The 17,510-nt window shown below is 39.6% G+C and overlaps 1 protein-coding gene across 1 annotated transcript; it reads right to left on the bottom strand.

The window, feature by feature from the left end:
* Positions 1–1,754: 1,754 nt before the first annotated feature.
* Positions 1,755–17,267, bottom strand: si:dkey-33i11.1 (B-cell receptor CD22). Its single transcript, XM_023276882.3, has 19 exons — positions 17,156–17,267; positions 16,993–17,058; positions 14,819–14,917; positions 13,528–13,639; positions 13,280–13,425; positions 13,060–13,180; positions 12,832–12,968; positions 12,373–12,495; positions 12,025–12,171; positions 9,871–9,976; positions 9,299–9,462; positions 8,887–9,036; positions 8,617–8,748; positions 6,915–6,996; positions 5,164–5,212; positions 4,889–4,978; positions 4,676–4,809; positions 4,436–4,560; positions 1,755–3,020 (listed from the first exon to the last, which is right to left on the bottom strand). Exons 2-18 carry the CDS (start codon positions 17,039–17,041, stop codon positions 4,458–4,460), a joined length of 1,944 nt encoding a protein of 647 aa, XP_023132650.1. The 5' UTR covers positions 17,042–17,058; positions 17,156–17,267; the 3' UTR covers positions 1,755–3,020; positions 4,436–4,457.
* Between the last annotated feature and the right edge of the window lie 243 nt (positions 17,268–17,510).

The following is a 17,510-nucleotide window of genomic DNA, read 5'->3' as shown; positions in this document are numbered from 1 at the left end:
ATGCGTCTAAATGTTTCAGATTTGTGACTACAGAGCATTTTGAGCTGCTACATACCACAGCAAACATACCGACATCCCCATAAAGCGGTTATTGGTTGCATTTTGTATCATCTGTGTTTTACTACATGTATAAAACCTCCACAGGATTTTGGTGGTTGAGTGTAAACTTTGATCAGAATAATATCCAGAAAAATAATCATCTTTATTTACAAAGCATAAAATACAAGTTGCAAGCAGCTTCACATGGCAGCAAAGTAAAGCAGATGAGTCAAAAAATCATCAGATTTAAAGCAGACAGATTAAAGTACTATTTGGTGTGTGAAAACAGTGTTGGAAAAGGTGAAAACAAAAAACATAAAAATACAAGACACTTGAGTCTAATCAGGGGAGGCTCCAAAACATATTTTTTGCTTGTTCTTATTTCTCAGGTGCAAGATTTAGTTTTATGTGCAATATTTCACTTTCATCTATTTTTCTGTTCCATGTTTAATTATCAAGTGTGATATTACTTATTTCTTCAGTATAAATGCCAGCATTACTTTTTACTCTTCTATTCTAGACTTATTTAGATAATATATTTGTATTTCAGAGAAGCCATGAAGGGCCTTAATAGTAGTCAGTGCAATCTTGAAATCAATCCTTAAACACACACAGGAGTCGGTATAAAGAGGTTAAGTCAGTAGTAATGCGATGATTTCTCCTGGTTCTGATTAAAAGTTCTTTATAGTCTGGGGTCGATCAGTAGATTTTTGGTTCATACGAGTTAAAAGACTGCTGCAGTAATCCAGACACGATACAATAAAAGCATGTGAGATGGTTTCTGTGTCTTTTAAAGTTAAGCTGGATTGTAATTTTGAAATATCTCTAAGATGACAACAGCATGAATGTACAAGCTTTGAGTGGAGCTGCTTAGATCTTAGATTACTGTCAAACCAGACGCCAGAATTCTTTCTAACAGGCTGCACGTGATCGAAGGGAACCAGCTGATGGTAGATTCTGTTTTTATCTACCAAGTAACAGGAATATCTACTGACAACATGCTCTCTGTGAAGGAGGCAACAGAGGTGACTGAAGTAAAAATTATTTTTTTAAAAAGTATCACAAAAGTTGTTCTCTTTACAGTCAGTACACACTCACCAGTGTCTTGATACTCGTTGTTTTGCATATTTTCTATTTTTGACCAGCATCTCAGAAACAGTTGGTTGTCAGATGTCTGTCTTTGTCCACTGGGTGGAGTTACTGGACCGTGCAACGGAAACTGGGCTGAAAATACAGCTGCAGTCTGATTTTTACACAATTTTTTTTTTTAAACAGATGGTGCAATTTGATGAGATTTTCTGTCTTTTCTTTCTTAATATATTAAGCTACAATGACCTCCAGACTCTTCACTGTCATTTGATGTTTATGTGTGTAGTTTGTAATTTGACAATTCAGGACAGCAGTTTGGTCTCGGAGCCGTTTAAAGTGCACAAACCTGACTTGGCCCCCAGATCTCCCAAAACATTTCATGTAGAGGACTAAAGGGTTAATGTCACAGTCAGGTTTGTAGTGGCTTTTTAAACCTCTAGCTGTAGTTAAATGACTCATATACTGTACTTGGTGTGAATGAGCATGTCGAGACAGTAAAGAGTTTAAAATGGGCCTCGACTGTTTCTTACTTCCGCTCTCCTCTACAGTATTCACCTCCACAAGCACAAGACTGGAACATCCTCAAACAACATGACTAAGTATGTTTCTTTATTGCTGTCTTTTAACTTTAGGCGCATTGCCCCACTTAATATTGCAACGGAAGTTATACATCAACAAAGGACATGTTGCAATCAACCCATGTTAGCGACACAGCTATTGCAGCAAACATTTTCCACATCTAATACCTGAGCATGATTTGGAAAAGGAGTAAATACAAATAAAATGTGCAGAGTGAACGTGTGCTTGTGTTTATTTTCAGAAATAAGCCGGAGGTTTGCAGCTCTCAGTTAGCATCATTTCAAAACTGCTGTTTGCATTTCCTCACATTTTGTAACATCATGTCTGCGGTGTTAGATGCCGCGATTAAAAAACGATAAAGTGAACACAACATCAGTGTAGCAACGCTTTCTGAACCGAGCAGCGTCATTGTGGAACTTCTCAAATGTGAAGCGAAAACAGCTCGACTCAAAGTCCCGTATTCATAATCACAAGAAAAAAAAAATAGTTGATAAGTCATTACATTAAATAGATAAATAAGTAGATTAGATAGATCCTTAAGGGAGTTACTTCTTATCTTATTATAAACTAGTCAATTATTATTTTAAAATTAGAAAACAAAGTAAGACAAAGTAGAAAAACAGTGGAAGTCATTTGTCTGGTTTAAGTTCATCAGTGTAACAAACTACATCATGTCATTTGCATTAGTTCTTGCTTAGCTGACTCTACATAAAAATGGAGAGACAGATTTAATAAAAGCAACTGAATAAAGATTGCAGCAACATTTAGAACAACCCTGTAGATTATTTATTGACAAGATTGTTGAATACTTTTCAGATAATTTTCTACAGGTTTTCTCCACTAATGCGTCTAAAATCACACTGTTAATTTTTATTGGAGACACATGATTTCATACAAAGGCTTGTCATTTATTTTAGTTATCAGAGGATGCAAAGGATACTGTGGCAACCAGCAATACTGTGTCATCGGCATATATCTGGTTGAAAATGTCACGGCAAGTATTAATAAAAAAAGCAACCCCACATATACTGTAAGTGTGCCGTGGGTAGGAAGGCAAGCAAAGTGGCTTTCAGTATTTCATCAGACAGCATGAAGTCGTGAAATGCAAAGAAAGAAAGACATGCAACAGAGTTCAGGAGCTGGACTTCTAGACAGGACGACATGCTGCCTTCACCAACTCTCCTGGATGCAACATCAGGTCTGAACCAGAGCGATGAACAATGTCAAAGTTCTCACTGATCCAACTTCCAGTCAGACAGGCAGATGGAAGCAAAGAAATCGGCTCATAAGAGAATGACTGATGTGTTGTTCAGCTGAGGAGGAAAGTGGGAGAAGACAGTTGAATAGATTAAAATATCAAAAGGAGAAGCACAATTAACCTTAAAATAAGCACAAGTCAATTTATGAATGGACACCGAAACAATACAGCATTATCTAACAAAAAAATCACTCAATAATCAGTTCATTAATCTGTTTTTTAAAGGAACCTTAGGTGCACATTTTTGTTGTTGCACCAGGGAAACTCTCCATATTTAGTGCATAGACACCATTTAACAATGCAGCAGGTATGATGGTAAAACAATGGCCAACATTCGCCACTGACAACGATTAAAAGCAACTGGAGGCTGAAGTTTATTCCCTCAACTTCACTAGCAAGTGGCCTCTATCAAATAGCATCTGTTGGGTGCTAATAGTATATAATCTGTCACCCTTCCCAGCTCCAACTATTATGAGGAGGGGAGGACAATACAAACTTGATATAAAGAACAACAGAGACACTGACTTGACTTCTGAGAATTTCCTTTGTGCATGTTTTTGTTGATAAAAATTAGTTGATTGTGGTGTGTGTTGAGTTATCAGTTTCTCTGTTCAGTGTTCATTTCAGTAAGTATGTAAGTAAGTAGGAGGACATTTGGTAAAGCAATATAAACCTCATTTGTTGGTAAATTTCAACATGAAGACATCATCAAAGATCCTTGTAGCTTTCCACATATAATGACAACATATACACCTGTATACATACCAGTTTTTGTCCACATCATCATTTTGACATGTCAAAATACCAAAAAAAGGGGAACCTTGTCTTGCCATACTTGCCACACATGATGATTTATTGATGTTACAACCCTTAAAAGTTTGCAGTTCTTTGAGCAAAGACTGTATTTGTAGTAGGAAATTGAAAGAAAACTTCTGGGCTCCTCAGTACCACTTTTGTATGACAACTTCACACTTTCTTCAATGTTCAAGGGACAATAGTTAAAAATTTGGCCTCTGCTTGAGCCATGCCATCATTTGGATCTGCTGGAAACAATTTTGTCTGTGACCTCATTAAAGTTCATGGTTGTGTGAGTTTATAATTCTGGAGATGTTGTGTCTTTACAATGGTTTCAAAGAAAAGACATTTTGAGAACTGAAACACAAAGCAGGTCTGCAAACAGACGAAGAGCTCAACATTTTGTGTCACAAATAACAAACAACTCAAAGAAAAGCTGAGACAGTGCAGAAACATATTTCCTGAATTGTGTCTGAATGAACACAGACTGACCCAGTATGATATTTAAATCTTAGTGTGGAGCATTTCTTCATTTCAGGGGCACAGTTGTGTGGGATTTTGTGTGGGCGATCGCTGTACAGACATACTTTCATGTAAAATAAAATTGTGTAGATACCGTAACACCTGAAATAAGGGTGTGTTTCTTGTGTTTTCGTCTACTCTAAAGTGTCCTACCTGATGGCCTGTGCCTTCACAGTCAGTGGTGGGGCTGGGGCAGCAGAGTGTAAACAACTTTGGAGGAATCTTTTGTTTGTTTATCACCACCCAGTGGCAGGTTGTGGACCTGCACCTGATCTGTACTAGACCAACAACAAACAGGAACCCCATATGTTCATCTCAGAATATTGCAGAAAGATAAATAAAAGATGAACAAACAGGGAAATAGGAGGAGAAGTGAACAAAGATGGCAGATACCTGGACAACCTGGAGTAATGGACAGTCATGTATTTGGAGGCAGAGCTGCGACTTTCCACGTCTTGGATTGGTGGAGCGTCCATCAGAGGAACGATGGAGGGATGAGAACTGTCACTCAGGTCCTCTGGTTCCTCCTATACAATCACAGATACATCAAAAATTCATATTGCCATTCCTTTCTATAAGCTTCAAGTTACACGCTGAGTTTCTCACCGGTATGTCGGACATCTTGCCCTTCCTCACTGGGAAGGTCTGCTGTTGGGCTGACTCATAGAACATGGTGTCGGCTGTCACTGATGGACGCTGGGGGTCACACAGACACACAGACACACAGACACACACACACACACACACACAGGATGAAGCAACTTTGTATTTTGATTTGCAATCTGAAATCAAGTATTAAAAGCCTGCTTTTAAACTGCTAGCTATAGAGGAAACATAAGATGCTGAGTAGTTCTAAGATAATGACACAAAGATGAACATACCTTACTCACGACTTCTACTGAGTCTAAGTCAACTCTGTGCATGTTCTTACTGTGAAGAAAAAGACAGTTCAGTTACCAACACAAGTGAGAACTTCTGTCACAAAAGCAATTCAAATAAACAAACAAAAAACAAAAAAAAGACTGACTGAAGACTAACGTTCAGCAAAACTCCACAATTTACAGAGGTAACAAACAGATATATATCACAACAGACTCAGAATTATTACATATTCTTCTTAAAATCAGAACAAAACATTGTAATATAAATTGTTATTTTTGTGGAAAAGAACAAAAATGCAGTTAAGCCCAAAATTAAAATCTAGATTAGTCTCAAGCAAGCATAAGTTATGGCAACTGGACTAACCTCGTGTGAGTCGAAAACGTTTCACCTCTCATCCAAGAGGCTTCTTCAGTTCTGAAAGCCTGGTGGGGAGTACCAGATATTTATCCACCAGGAGGGTGGTGGCAAAAACAAGTGGACAAAGACCCGAAACCAACAGACTCGTTAGGTGTTAATGTGAGTCGTTAGCCTTTGATGGGCGGTCGTTACCCCTCCCAGCCCTCTAGGAGGGTGGTTGGGGGTCACCTGACTGCAAGTGGGACAGATGGCTGCACCTCCTTGGGAGGGCTCTAAGAACGGCGTTGTAAGTGGGAGACAAGTGGTGTCTGAGGCCCCCTCCTCTGTTCAAAGATGGCCGTTCTAGTTTGACATGAATGGCTTCTTTTACCCCTCTCTCTCTTGGATGAGAGGTGAAACGTTTTCGACTCACACGAGGTTAGCCCAGTTGCCATAACTTATGCTTGCTTGAGACTTATCATGACCTGGATGACTGAGAACATCCACAGATTTAAAATCTAGATTGTTTTTAACGAATTTTAAGTTTTTCTGGCTCGAAATGACATAAACAAGTGACAAAAGACAAAGTAACACATTGTGTTCATGATGCTGTGGATGTTGCACAATGCTGGTATCCATGGAAACCAGCCAAGAAGGACTCCACAAACCCCCCTTATTCCAAGTACAGTAAGTACCCCAAAGAACACCATCCCCATGGGCCACCATGCTGGAGAAATGTGATGCTTTGAGAGTGTTTTTCGGTCCAATGGACCAGACAGCTTGGTCCAAGTAAAATGGCAGCATGAGAACAGAAAACTACATTAATATTCTGCAAGGAAACAACAGGCAGTCTGCAGAAAAATGTAGCCTTGGGCAACAGTGGACCTTCCAACAGGACAATGATCCAAATTACACAGCCAAACTGTTTGCAAAATGATTAACACAAAACAATGCCAACATTTTGGAGCAGCCAAGACAGAGTCCAGACCTGAATAATATCAAGAATCTACGGAGAGAACTGAAGACCAGAGTGATGACAAAGAAGCTTTCCAACTTCAAAGAACTGGAGATCATCACAACATCCCAGTGGAGACATGCAGACTGCTTGTTAGCAATTAGAAGAACAGTTTGATGGCTTTGGTGGCAAATACAAAAGCTTTGCTTTTGATTACTGAGAAAGGGTATGAATAATGTTGGACATGGCATTTTTAGTAAAAACAAACAACAAAAAAACTGCCACATTACAATAGTTTAAAATCATCATCAACATCTCTAACACAACTTCTCACCATCTTTTGAAACTATTGGTCAAGCAAAAAATTCACTATAAATGAAAAACTGGCATGGATAGCACTAAATTTGGGCTTAACTCTACAGTAATGATTAATCAGCAGTGTACAGTATTTCCTGTCACCTGATCATAATGGCCACTGTGAGGGTGATGAGTCCAGCAGACACTCCCACTGCTGAGGCCAAGGCGATGACCTTTAGACGACCTGATATTGGAAGTAGAATGAGGGTTATCAGACAGCCAAAACGCTGGATGGATCTGACTAAACATGAGGTGAATAAAACCAGAAGTGCAGCAAACTAAAATAGAACAGTAGACATAAAAATAGAAACAGAAAGTGATTAAAGAGGGAAAGTGCTGCGCATCAGCGAGCAGCTGTCTAGACTTGGGCCTTGTGTTTCCAGTTCTGATTTCCAAACCTAACTCCACTTCTTCAGCTGTCGAGACTCTAATAGCAGTTTTCCACAACACCTCGTCACCTCCTCCTCTGCTCTCATAGTGAGAGGCCTTTACATGACTCACCATGACTCATAGACAAACAGTCAGAATTCATGAACCATACAGAGCGAAGACCAGAACCTAGAACTGCTGTGATAGTGACAGAAAGGTTTCATCACTCATCACTTCACACATCCCATGTGGTAAAACTGCAGATAAATACTTCTTTTTTTAAAATTGTCTCAGATAATCAGAGACATAGATGTAAATGTAAGACAGATGGGTTCACTGAGGTTATTGGATACAAGTCGTCTCTTAGAATGCAGAGAAAAGTAATGAACCCGAAATAGTAATATAAGAGAGATGAACCACTGTAGGCGTTCAGACTGAGTGCAAATATTCTAAAAGCTAGATATTTATGTCTAATTCTACTTGACTTCATAGTTTACTGCATTATCTCACATAACCACAAAACCAGACTGCCAGCTTTTTGTTAAAATTGTATTCCGCTTCAATTCATGCACATTTCAGAATATTTTAGACTTTGCATTTTATGTTTTAATGTATTTGATCTCATCTTATGTGCATATCATGTTGTGTGTAAGGTATTGTATGTCAGGAATTCACCCAGAGAAGATTAGCTGATCGTTATGGCAGATAATGGGGACCTTTTAAATGAGCAAATCAAATTTATTTAAAAAACAAGAAAAGCACTCAAGGCTGCTCAGTTGTATAATTTCCAGCGGATAAGTTCTGATAAGTCCGCAGTGGTCGACTGGTAGTAGGATCGCAATCATGTGATCATCAGCAGGCAGCTGACGTAGTGTTCACTTGTTGTCATAGTTACAGTGACACCTTACTGCTATCTCGCAATGACAAATAATCTTTAACAAATCTGTGGATCCAGACTATAAGCTGTATCACTGCCAAAATCTAATCAGGTGGTTCTTGCGTCATTTCTGACCTTCCCTGAAAATTTCATCCAAGTCCGTTAATCTGTTTTTGAGTAATGTTGCACACAGATAAACAGACAAACAGACAAACGTACACCGATTGTCACATAAGTCCGCCACATTCCTTGGCGGAGTAAAAAATTATTAAAAAGGCAACATAGTTGCACAAATTTTCATCACTATTCAATAGCAGTCAATACATTTGCAGTTAACAAATGTCCTCCTCTAGGTGATGCTACAAAAAAGTCAGAGGATCACAACTGAAACTAAGCTGCATCTTCTGAAGAGCATGAATGTCTGTGCAGATGATTAACCAGATATGTTTTAAGATTGGGACCAAAGCTTCCCTAAAGTCGCATCGTTAACGTGGCTAGAGTGTAAATCTCATCTCTAATGGACAGCTTTGCAACCATTTCACCAAAAGACATCTGTACCTCTGACTTTTACAGTGAGGACCGGAGAGCTGTGAGCTCCGATTCGATTCCTGGCCTCACAGTAGTACTGACCGCTTTCACCTGGACTGACCTCTGAGAAGGTGAAGACTGGACCGGACTTGGAGCCCCACGCTGCACGACGGAGCACAGGAAAGGAGAAAATATCAGATAACAGATCAGGAGCACAAAAAGCACAAAGCGTTACTGACATCAAACATTGACCACGGATTGGTGATTTTGCGAAGTCAACCAGATATTTCTGATGCTAACATTGTACAGAGCCTCCATCCAGAGCTAAACGGTGCCAGGTGAAGTTGTCCACTGCTGGGTTGGCCTGACTGCTGCAGGTCAGGGTCAAAGGGCGGCCGGCATCCACCACACTGGAGGGACGAGCCAGAACTGATGTGTTCTTGGGAGGATCTGGAGATGATGGGATGAAAGGAGATAAAGAGAGTAGTAAATAATCTTTATTACGAAGACCCAGCAACACAGACGACTGTGGAAGAGTTTACAGTTCTCTAATGTGAACTGTCTGTTGGAGAGTTTGGATAATTCAGCATCAATACATCCCTAACAACATAAAATCATTACTATTAATAACAAACATTTGTCTCAGATGTTTAATATATTCTTAGTAATGATGAAAAAAGATGAAGCATGTCACACACACTCCACTACTTACACAGCACAGTGAGGGAAACAACAGGGGAGGTCAGGTATCCTAATCGGTTCGATGCTCTGCAGTAGTACTGACCAGCGTGATGAGCTCGGACAGACATGAAGGTCAGGTTCTGAAAAGTACCTTTAGCAATCACCTGGTCACCTAGGATACGATACCAAGCAAACCTGCAGCAGAGATTGTGGAGATGATGATGGAAATGGAAGTCTTTGTGGAACTGGACAAAATTGAAGCAAAAACTCCTATTTTTATTAAAGTTAAATTAGACTTGAAGCATCGGATTTTGTTTAGAGGAAGAGTTTTTGTCCAAATTCTGGGGTTTTCAACAAAAAGAAATACCTTTATGGAAAGTTATAGTCTGAATTTGGCAGATTTTAATATGATGACACATGCAAATGAGAAAATAATCATGACAATGATGAGAAAAACAGCAAAAATACACATCAATACCAGAAGTAAATATATCGCTGTATGTCATATATCTTATATATAACAATATAAGAATATGTAAGAATTATACATATTTTAGTCCCAGCTGCATGTGTTTAACTGAAATCCCTGCTGATCCCTCTCACCTGTTGGCAGGTGGGTGGGCGTGGCAAACACAGCTCAGGTTCACATAAGAACCTTCTCTGATGTCTCCTGGAGGACTAACCAGCACACGAGTGTTCTTTGGAGAGTCTAAACAGACACACAGAGAGAAAAACAGGAGCATCATGACAGAACTGTATTCATTTTTCAGTCATATTTCACCCGTGTCGTATGAGCCTCCAAAATATAAATCCAGCTGTAAAAAAATAATAATCTAGCTAAAATGAAGAAATACGATACATGCATAGAACATAGACATTTTAGTTTTAGGTATGAAGGGGGAAAAAAAGAAAACACAAATTACCATCAGTCCAACAAAGTAAACAAAATAGTGTGCTTTTTGTGCCCAGTATTGATCTTACAGTGGGTCATTTTAAGGCCCCAACGAACAATCCATCCATCATCTATACACTGCTTAATCCTCATTAGGGTTGCAGGGGGGCTGGAGTCTATCCCAGCTGACTGAGGGTGAAGACAGGGGACACCTGGACAGGTAACAGTCTATCACAGGGTTACATACAGAGACAAACAATCAGACTCACATTCATACCTACGGACAATTTAGATTAATCAATTAACCTTAGCGTGTTTTTGGACTGTGGGAGGAAGCTGGAGAACCTGGAGAAAACCCTCACATGTACAGGGAGAACATAGAAAACTCCATGCAGAAAGATCCCGGGAAAGCCGGGACGCGAACCAGGGATCTTCTTGCTGCAAGGCGAAAGTGCAAACCACTACACCACTGTGCAGTGTTATGAGCTTGTGTCTTGCCCAATTTTGGTGGCCATATGTTTGTGAGGGGACTTTTTAATTCTTGAGTGACCACAGTGAAGGAAATAATGCTTAAAACACATTGATCAGTTCACTTGAGTTTTGTGTCTTGTATTTTTGGCCATTTCAAACTTGTTTTGTGGCTTTGTGACTGCAAATTTGTGTTGTTTTGCTGTTTTTCCATATGTGTCTATGTGATCACTGTTGGGACACTGGTTGATTAGGCTGAGTGGCTACAGCTGCTGCATCCGACACACCTGCTGGAGTGATTGGTGACACTCCTTTAAAAGACAGACTCTGGAGCTGTTCAGATGGGCTCCGACTTCAGAGAACTGCACATCATATTTCTCTGTTCGTTTGAGAGCGGGTGTCAAATAGCTGTCTTGTGAGAAACAAAGCCCCTTTGAATTGTGTTTATTTCATCTTCCCCTCCTTTTGTTTGGTTTTGTTTATTGTAATTCTTCCAGCCATTTTGGCTGGCTTAGTGGGTGATAGAGGCAATCTACCTCTATCACCTTTCCAAACCCATTTTGTGACCTTTTGTTTGGTTTATTTGTGTTGGGGTTCTTTGTTTTGTTACGGTTTTCCTTTTGATACTTTAATAAAGTTTGGGGTTCTGGGTATTTTCCTGGGGTCCCGCTTGGGAAACGTAACAGCAGCCCCCAATGAACAAGGGTTATCAATATCAATTCATATGTATTTTCAACATACAGCCCACTGGGATAAATGCTGTATTGTTACTTTTCTACTTCTGTGCAATATAGACAATAATCTGTGTGATATTAATACTTAGTATTTCTATTCATCAGAAAGTGTGTGCATTACCACTGATATGTGCAATACCGTGATTTCTAGAAGTACTTATGTGTATTTTGGAGTATTTTTATTTTTGTACTATATTCCTTAAATGTTTGCTTAAATCTTTGCTGATGTAACACTTCAAATTTATCTACTGTGGGATTAATAAAGTCTTTTCTTAATTTATCTTATCTTGTCTCGTCTCATCTTATTTTATCTTACCTTATGTTTTTCAAAGAATGCTCTAGAAATTACATTTGATATATTTCTGTCACATGATTTACCTTTTTAGATCTGCTGTGCTGCAATATTGATTATATAAAACTAAAAGCATTAATCAAAGGGCTAAACATTATCTAAATTGAACTTTTATCACTTCATGCTGTATTCATATGATTGAGTATTCTCTTTATATGGTTTAAAATAAAGTTTTTAACTAATCAGTTTAAGTCAGACTTCCCTCAGACAGAGCTGTAAATATATGGTTTTTGCAATATAAAATAAATAACAAATATCTGATCTACTTCAAAGTCTGGACTGAAACTGATTAAAGCATGCAACAAACTTACAAGTGACGTTGAGTAGAAGTGGTTTGGAGCGATCTGTTCCCAGTGAGTTTCGCGCTACACAGAAATACTCTCCTCTGTCTGAGTATTTGAGGTGCGACAGGCGGAGCTGAGGCCTGAAACTGTCCGGGATGCTGCCGCTCTCCATGTCTGGACAGCAAGAACACCAAAGATTAACGCTCATATAAACCTAAATTACCAGCATGATGCAAAAACACACATGGAAGAGATTTAAATACTGCACTTAAAAAAACCTCAGCTAGTAGAGCTTTTACTACAATTCATCAACCAGTTAGTCCACATCTCCCACCCAGCTGGTTCACTGTTTCAAGCCTAAAATGCTTCCTGTACCTTTGAACCATGCAAAGCTCTCGACAGGTGGAGCTGCATCACTGCTGCAGGTCAGAGTGACGGAGCCGCCTTCAGTCACTTCTCCTGCAGGAAACACTGCTATGGAAGTGGAGCGAGGTCCGTCTGGAGGGAAAACACAGAGATTCAGGGAGGCTGAGGGTAAAATAACACAAGATGCAAGTAGAGTTCATGTCAAACTAATTTGATTTAACATTTTTAGTGTCATAACAGGGCGAATTTGCCAAATCATGATTGTTCAAAAACAGTCATGTGCTTTTCTTTTCTCTCTTTCATCCTTCTAAACATTTGCCCTAAACACTTCCTAGAAAGCATAAGCACTCACTGTCTATCCTTGGTTTAGTGACTCGGGTATTATTATTATTTATTTATTTTATTTTATTTCTATTTCCAGACACATCCTCCTACAAGCTTCTATGATGATTAGTTGAGGCTGCTTACGTCCCAGGGACAGGGAGAGCGACGGTGACTGCACATTCTGCGGTGGGATCGGTCGACAGGTGTACACTCCAACATGCTGCTGGTCAAAACGGTTAATAATCATCCATTTCTCATAAGAGCCGAGGTTTAGTCCGTTCCTGTGTGCAGAGCATCAGACAATATCTTCAGTGTAATAAACAGCATTTGTATTAATTACTGTCTACTGTCTGCCCATGTTCACTCACACACCTGTAAAGCGCCAGACTTCTTCCTGGAGCTGCACATCCTTTGGCCTGGCAGCCGACAAACACTGTCTCCCCAAATCCAAACATGTTGGCAGGTCTGGCTGGATGCACCTGGACCTGGAGGTCTGAAACACACAAAAACACATTTAAAACACTGGCTAAGTGAGTGCAGTATAAAGATGTGACTCCTGAGACGTCACAGCAGCTTTAGTGGGTGAACCTACCTGTCACATCCAGAGTGATGGTGTCTGGAGACGTCCATCTCCCCAGTGGCTGGTCGGTCTCAAACCTGAAATGATACTGACCCGCATCACTCAGCTTCACCCCCCGAATCTGGACCGAACAGCTGGAGTAGCTGCCTCCAATATACCTGGAATGTAGGGGCACATTGTCAGGGTTTGATTTAAATTTATGGAAACTTTTGAAACCATAATTTCCTTTCAAAACATCATTCATGCACAGCTCCTCCTACCGTGTGCGTCCTCGGTACGACAGGCTGATCTGGTTTGGGTCGCTGTGGTGGGTAAACTCCCTGCGACCCTCAGCAGACACACGGAACCACATGACCCGCTTCACGGTGTGACCTGCAAAATTCAAGAAAAAATGAATTAAACTGCGAATTTGGTAGGTTTTAAGGAAATACGATGAGACATACAAGATGAAGAACATCAAATTAAAGAAGCAATTTACACTGTCTGGTCAAAACAAAAGTTGCCACCTGGATTTAACTAAGCAAACAGGTAAGAGCCTTCCGTTGGATAATTACTGCAGTGATGAATACATTTCAGCTGCAACAACTTATTAAACCCTAGCTGATGCAGTGAGGAGCTTCTCATTTCTTAAACAACCACGCTGGAAGACATATCCTGTGGTTGTGGAAATGATGTTAATCTGTCTCAGAAGGGTCAAATTATTGGCCTGCATCAAGCAAAGAAACAACTAAGGAGATGAAACGACTAAAATCAGGTTAAGAACCGTCCAATGCATTATTAAACCTGAAGGATAGTGGTGAACCATCATCTTAGGGGAACAAATGTGGTTTGATGAGTCAGATTTATCCTGTTCCAAAGTGACGGGCACATCAGAGTAAGAAGAGGCAGATGAAGTGATGAACTCATCATGGCTAGTGCCTACCAGCCTGTGGGGGTTAGAGTTATGATCTGGGGTTGGTCAGGTTCAGTAACGTTATGTTCCCAAAGAATGAGGTCAGTTGACTACCTGAATATACTGAATGACCAGGTCTTTCCATCAGTGGAGTTTTTCTTCCCTGATGGCATGGACATGTTCCAAGATGACAATGCCAGGATTCATGGGGCTCACATTGTGAATGAGTGGTTCAGGGAGCATGAGACGTCATTTTCACACATGGATTGTCCTCCACAGAGTCCAGACCTCAGCCCCACTGAGAATCTTTGGGATGTTCTGGAGAAGACTTTGTGCAGCAATCTGACTCTCTCATCATCAATATAAGATCTTGGAAGAAAATTAATGCATCTCTGGACAGATATAAATGCTGTGACATTGCAGTAGCTTATTGAAACGATGCCACAGCGAATGAATACCACGCACAAAGCTAAAGGCAGTCCAACAAAATATTAGAGTGTGCAACTTTTTGGGGCCAGGCATGAGGATTTGGCTTGTGGAGTTGGATATCACATTTTAAAGCCTTATTATATGAAAACAATGAAAACAGCCTTAAATACCCAACATTTGTCTGAGGGAACTAAACTAAAATAGCAGAATAGAAGGTCTATCTTTAATACCGGATGGGTAGTCATAGCGGCAGGGCAGAGTGACAGTAGTTCCTGCCCACACACAGATCTCCCTCCGAGAGAATGACACACTCCACCTGCTCTCAGTACCTGCAGGACACAAACAGGTGTAAGTACGGATGAAAGAGTGTGAACATACAGAATTATATGCAGCAAGATGCACAAATGCAACATGTACCTGCTAGAGATGGAAGAAGATCTTGTACTAAAATAAAAGTACCAAAGTGTAGAAATTCTCTGTTACATTTAAAAGTCACACATTCAAATTTATACTTATCCTCCTGAGACCTGGCCCATTCATTTATGTCCTCTGTACCAGACATTTGTTTTTGATCTATATCTTTCGACTCATTTGAGCTACCCTACTAAATCCTGATGTGCTTCATAGAGAACATCCCGGCTTTTCCAGTGATATCTCAAGTGACTGGGTGGGATGAGGGGAACTTTGTTTTCATGCTGAGACACAATGGAGATAGCAGTATAATGTGCCTGCCAGGAAAAGAGAAAAGTTGAGTCAAAAATTGTCAAGATATCGTTGTTTTACCAATGGAAATAATATATTTTCTTGTTTATGAATATGTTGGGAATTAGAAATTGGGGTCAGAGTTCAGTTAAACTTTTTGTCAGGAAAAATAATATGAATGTCAGCTGCTATGGACATGAAAACTATTTAATGGGATTAGCTAATAACTAACTAGCTGGCTTGTTCTTTGTTTACATTCAAATTTCTGCCCCAAAACACATTTCTTTGTGGGGTAATAAACACATTTACTGTAAAGTAATTAATGCAACAAATAAATAGTCTTTTATTACTATGTTTCATTCAACCTATTAATTTTTTACACTATTGTTATTTAATTTAGTTTCTTAGTTTCATTAAATGGATTGACATTCTTGTTTTCTTGCTGGCCTGTTTTGATTTTGAAATGTTCCTCTTTTATTTTTTTTTTATGGCAAAATTGTTCTGCTGTCTCTAGAATGAAAATATTTTTTATAAAATTATAAATTGTGAGTTCTTTTTTAGCTCCAAAAAGGCAGGAAATAACAAAAAGAGTCACATATTTAAAGATGCTGCTTTCCTCGGTTCTCAGGAGGTTATGTACAGGTTCTAAAGAAAAAAATATTAATCATGCAGTTAATTTGCTGCATAGCTCAAATTCTCCTTAGGGATTAATAAATCTTAATTTCTATTATTGCATGTTCTGTATTAATAAACTTAACATGCTAAGCATCTAAAGTTATCAAATAAATGTAGTGGAGCTGAATATCTAAAATATGTGGGATGATAGAAACAGCAAGAGTTACCTCAGTTTTTAAGGTTTTGGGCAAGTTTTATTTATACTTATTTGAATATTTGCACTTACTTGAAGTAAAGTAGAAGCAGAAAGTAGCAGAAAATGGAAATAATCATGTAAAGTGAATGCAAATCAAAACTGCACTTTAGCATAGTACTTGAGTAAATGTATTTAGTTGGTTTCAACCACTGGTGCACACATTCATAGTTACAACAAAGTGTTCCTGTCTCACCATCTGTTCTAATGTTTTCTATCGAGGACCAACACAGATTCCCAAATGAACCAAAATCCACTGAATGTTTCATCCACAAACTGCCTGCCATGTCAAACAGGCTCCTGCAGGTTCAGGGAATACACTGCTAGAAGCTGAAAGAAGTGTAAATTTCAACAAGCCGCAAGTAAAATGTTTCCTTCAGTGTGACTCCTCGGAGGAAAACTTGTCAAACCACAGTTCTCAGAGCTCAGTTCAGAGAGTGACACACAAAAGTGAAGCAGTGAGACTGAGCCTGGATGTGCAGCCGTGGTGTCGTCCTGCGCTGCTAACTGCCTGCCTGGCTGACTACCTTGCACAAAAGGCAATCAATACTTATAAATAAACCTGAGCGTAAAGGCAAGGGCACCTGGCTGCAGAACCTTTAGAGCATAATGGATCTTATAAGTCAGCCATTCATTTAAAAAATCTATTATCACCTGATTTTCAGTAAATTTAAACACAAGGATGTGTGATTAAATGTAAATATCTAACAGCCAGCTAATCTATCACCCTTTCAAGAACAATAACTGATTCATTTTTGCATCCTTTTTAGTTCACATTTGCTGCAAATGGTGAAATAAAAGCATTTCTTGTGTGTTTTGGCGGTTTTCGCTCACCTGGTAAAGCTGTGAGGATGCTGCCCAGAACTAACACACCTGCCAACATCTCCGCTTACACGAGCTCTGTAATGTCACCAGAGAAGGCGAAAAACACAGTGAGGCTAAACACCCCGTTAATCAGAATAAAAAGCATCCAGCTGATTAAATATAAAGCACTCACCTCTTCGAGTCTCTACATTCACCTGAGCCAGTCGAACAGAGAGAGACTTGTGGGATGCGTGCGACGCCGACTGGGATGGAGGAGATTTTATAGCGATGAGAGTAGCATGGAGATCAGGGTGGTGTGACATGGGAGGAGGAGGGGAAGGGGCAAAAAGAGGAGGATGAGGAGGAGGAAGTATATGTGGGTAAGTTCATCTACCTCCTCATCCTCCATCTTTTTACTTTCCTTCCCACTTCTCTGTCTGAAAGTGTTTTTTAAGGTCACTGCTCTGGTGACACGAATTTCCCTTTTTGTGTTGTACTGTGATAATGTGACATCCTTGTGATTGTGTCGCTTCCACTGTTTTCTATTT

This window comes from Amphiprion ocellaris, chromosome 9, assembly GCF_022539595.1.
Source record: "Amphiprion ocellaris isolate individual 3 ecotype Okinawa chromosome 9, ASM2253959v1, whole genome shotgun sequence".
NCBI classification, from domain to species: domain Eukaryota; kingdom Metazoa; phylum Chordata; class Actinopteri; family Pomacentridae; genus Amphiprion; species Amphiprion ocellaris.
Note: the sequence above shows the minus strand (reverse complement) of the source record. Positions and strands in the feature narration are given on the sequence as shown.

Excerpts from the sequence above, each read along its gene's own strand:
- si:dkey-33i11.1 (XM_023276882.3), bottom strand. The coding sequence starts at position 17,041 with ATGTTGGCAGGTGTGTTAGTTCTGGGCAGCATCCTCACAGCTTTACCA. Across the intron at positions 14,918-16,992 it reads CATCCTCACAGCTTTACCAG|GTACTGAGAGCAGGTGGAGT; the intron begins GTGAGCGAAAAC and ends TGTGTCCTGCAG. Across the intron at positions 8,749-8,886 it reads GGATGGAGGCTCTGTACAAT|CGTGGGGCTCCAAGTCCGGT; the intron begins GTTAGCATCAGA and ends TCCGTCGTGCAG.